We start from the raw sequence: 3,834 nt of genomic DNA, 5'->3' as shown, positions 1-3,834 counted from the left end.
CAGCCATTGTGGAAGCTCATGGGTTGTCGGATAATGAGTGGCTTCAAAAAAAGTATGGAATTAGACAATTTTGGATTCCAGCTTACTTTCGTGACTTGTTCTTAGGGGGGTTGATGAGAACAACCTCGAGGTCCGAGTCAGAAAATCATTTTTTTAGCAATTTCACTAATCCAAATTTGACCCTTGTTGAATTTTGGATGCGCTTTGAGAGTTGCAATGGATACACAACGATGGGCTCAATCAAAACTGATTGCACAATCTAAGTACTCGTTTCCTGACTTGGCTACTCCTCTAGACCTAGAAAAGCATGCAGCAGAAACCTACACTCCGAGAATTTTCGAGGAGTTCAAAGTGGAAATAAAAGCAGCATGCTTTACATGTGCCATTGGGGACAAAGAAAAAGATAAGAATCATGCAATTCTCTATATAGACATCAAGGATCGTGAGAGAAAGAAAGACTATAAGGTGGGTTATAAGACAGCTGAAGTGAAACTAGTATGCAATTGCAAGAAATTTCAAAGACATGAAATACTCTGTCGACATATTCTCTGTGTCCTTAAAGATTATGGTTTTGAGAAAATTCCAAGCGAATATCTACTTAATAGGTGGAGCAAACTAGCAACCTACCAGCCAATCTTCAATTCTGATGGGCAGTTGCTTGCTGATTGCAGATCAGTCGATGCACAAAAGAACAAACTGACAGAATTATGGTCAGAAATGTTCACTTGTGTGTCACTAGTTGAACAGAGTCCTATTAATTATGATGAGTTACTAACCATTTTACGTGGGTTCAAGGAAAGGGTACTTGCAGAAACAACAAGTAGTGTCGCTGATGATGGTGGTAATAGTAGTATTGTAAAGAAAAGGGACAAAAATGCGGAAATTGGAATGCTCTTGGGAACAAGTGTGCCTAGGAAAATTACAATTTTGCCTCCAAGACAATGCAAAAACAAAGGCTCGGGAAAAAGAATGATTTCACAAAGATAAAGAGCGGGGGAAATCAATAAGAAACCACTAAGAAGATACAAGGCTTGTGGGCAGATGGCGAACCACGACAGCAGGAATGATGACCGACCAAAGGATCACTGACAAATAGTCGAGTAAGTGATGTCTCTTATTAGCGTAAGTTTTCTATTTTTACCCTTTTTGTTTCCCTCTAATTTTTATCTTTGCTGACATTTGCTTTCTTATGTGTGAGATTGAAGTTTTTTGCGAGGAATTGGACTTGTGCAGCGGAATTTTTGAGCATCATTTGAGAAGACAACACTTTTTTTTTGGATTATTTTTTTTCATTTACAATTGTTTTGTAATAAATGAAAGGGGAGTCTTCCGGATTTTTAAATTGTATATTTGAGAAGATGAAATTGTGATTCGATTTAAGAATAGAAAACATGTGTTTCCCTGAGCAATTATAGCATGCACATACGAGCTCATTTTATGCACGTACGAGGACATTTTATGCACATAAGGAAAGTATTAAGACATCTGAAAAATGTGATAATTATTTCTCCAAATTTGGTAATTAAAAAGTTGAAACATGTGATCATTGTTTCACCAAATTAGGCCAGCAATAAAATGTGATTAGTTGAATCATCATCGTGTACGACAATTCGTTTAATATCATGCACATACAAGGTTATTCCATGCACATGGAAGGCCATTTTATGCACAGATAACCCAAATGGGTTAATTCCCCCATGACATGGGTTAATTCTCATTACAAGTCATTTAAAAAGACCATAATTTAACAAATAAATTGGGCTTAATTTAGTCATGTTACTTTGGGCTTTAATTCTCATTTCAAGTCTCAAAACTTAAATGTGGGCTTTAATTCTCATTTCAAGTCTCGAAACTTAAATGTGAGTGATTATTGAAGAAGTTGGGCCAATCCTATCAGCACTTTAGGCCATAATTTAGGCACGACCCAGCACGGTACGCTCAAAATACATAGGAGTTGGCTTAAAGTTGAAGAATTAGTCAGGCACGCTCAAGCACGACACGACGCTTAAGCACGACACAGGCCATGACCGAGCATAGCCTAGGCAATCTCTAAATAACGCAAGTAATTGTGTTTTGAAAAATTTCATGCATGTAGAAGGTTGTTCCATACACATATAACGCCTTCTCATGCATGTAAATATGCAAGTTACTTTGGGATTTAAAAACGACAACCCCCTGACAAATGGAGTAATTTTCATTACAAGTCTCATTAAAAAAAGGCCATAATCAAGTGACATAATTGTGCCCCCACGTTACAATTTAGCTTATAAACGGACCCGAAAGTCGACAAATTGCATGCACGTAGAAAGGTATTTCATAAACATACAACACCTTCTCATGCACGTACAAGGGTGTTTCATACACGCAAAAGTTACTTAGATTACCTACCCATATGCAACCTACAAATTTACTCCACCTACAAACTAATGCCTGCCCAAATCAAGGAATCAACAAAAGACAATGAGAAGGTTCTCTGCCACTCCTGTTTGCTAAGCACACAAACTCTCACCATATTCATCCAAACATAACACCTAGTTATAATCCTACAAAAAAAAAAGGTAGGAAAATATTGTTATGTTTAAAGTCACTTGACATCAATATTGAAAGTCTTGCAGTTAAAAGATGGGGAAATAATAGAAACAAAATTAAATGAAGCATTCGAAAGATATTGTTATTACCGTTCTCTTGTTTTCCTCCCATCTGATAAGATCTACAATCAAACTCTCACCATATTCATCCAAATTCTGCATATATATTTGACAACAATATTGAAAGTGTTGCAATAAAATATTCCGAATAATGTTTAACTAATATAACTTGGTTTAGACATCATTACCTCGTAACAAGTCTGATCGGACCATAATGATTGACAACTCAAGTTTTCTAGCCACTTCAGCAAATAGACTCCGCAAGAATACCTTTTGAAATAATGAAATTTGTTAAACGCTTTAAAATGGTGTGTATCCCATCGAAAATATTAAAACGAGTAGAGTATAATTTAAACATGTAAGGTACCCATTCTTTTGTCAAGGCACATCCACAATCACAAACGGAAAATTGTTTATCTACAACAGCTTTTTGTATCCTGGAAAGTCTCTTGCAATAATCCCCAAAGCAGGAAATAACTACAAAAAACAAAAACCAAAAAAAGAAAAACACAATAATATAAAAGCGAAGGAAAACCAAGACAAACTTGAGGTAACAAACCCCTAAGGCATACGGATATAATCATACCATTTCAACTAAAAATTTACATCTTCCGTCAGGACGCCTAGGCAAGCTTGAGTCAAGTATAAAGTTGGTCTTTTTAACAAAGTTAGACACGCAAGCAAACCAATGTTCACGGTCGACACAGTAAGGGAAGAAAGCCTGCAAAAACGCACATAGGGAAATAAAAACAGATAATATACAAACAGGTTAGACAGGATAATTAATTAAGTTCTTTCTTGGGCAAGTAGTAAATTCCGTCGATATAATAAAATAAAAAAGTGACGGGATAATTACCAGTTTAGCTTTGGTTAGACTTTTGGGCAAGTACTGAAGCTTAATATACTGACTTTGAAAACTGATTTTAGCGACAGCATCTTGAAAGTTGGGAAAATTTGTGAAAAATGTTGTTAATTCCAAGTAGAAACATTAGCGGTTACTAAGGATGAATATGAATACCTTGATTATTGTCGGAAATTACACAAGATTTGGTCTTTCAAGTGTTAAACAAAGACCAACAAGGTCAATTACCATATCCATGAGCCATTTTCCTTCAATCAAAGTCGACATTCCTTCTTGGGTTACTTGCAGCCATGGAATGTCTACAAAAATGTCACTAATAATGCA

At 36.0% G+C, this 3,834-nt stretch overlaps 1 protein-coding gene across 1 annotated transcript; it reads left to right on the top strand.

Moving 5' to 3' along the window:
- The first annotated feature begins 216 nt into the window (after positions 1–216).
- On the top strand, positions 217–987 carry LOC141631413 (protein FAR1-RELATED SEQUENCE 1-like). The gene has a single exon (XM_074444087.1). The coding sequence runs from the start codon at positions 217–219 to the stop codon at positions 985–987; it is 771 nt and encodes a 256-aa protein (XP_074300188.1).
- Positions 988–3,834: the final 2,847 nt, after the last annotated feature.

This window comes from Silene latifolia, chromosome Y, assembly GCF_048544455.1.
Source record: "Silene latifolia isolate original U9 population chromosome Y, ASM4854445v1, whole genome shotgun sequence".
Taxonomy (NCBI): Eukaryota; Viridiplantae; Streptophyta; class Magnoliopsida; order Caryophyllales; family Caryophyllaceae; genus Silene; species Silene latifolia.
Note: the sequence above shows the minus strand (reverse complement) of the source record. Positions and strands in the feature narration are given on the sequence as shown.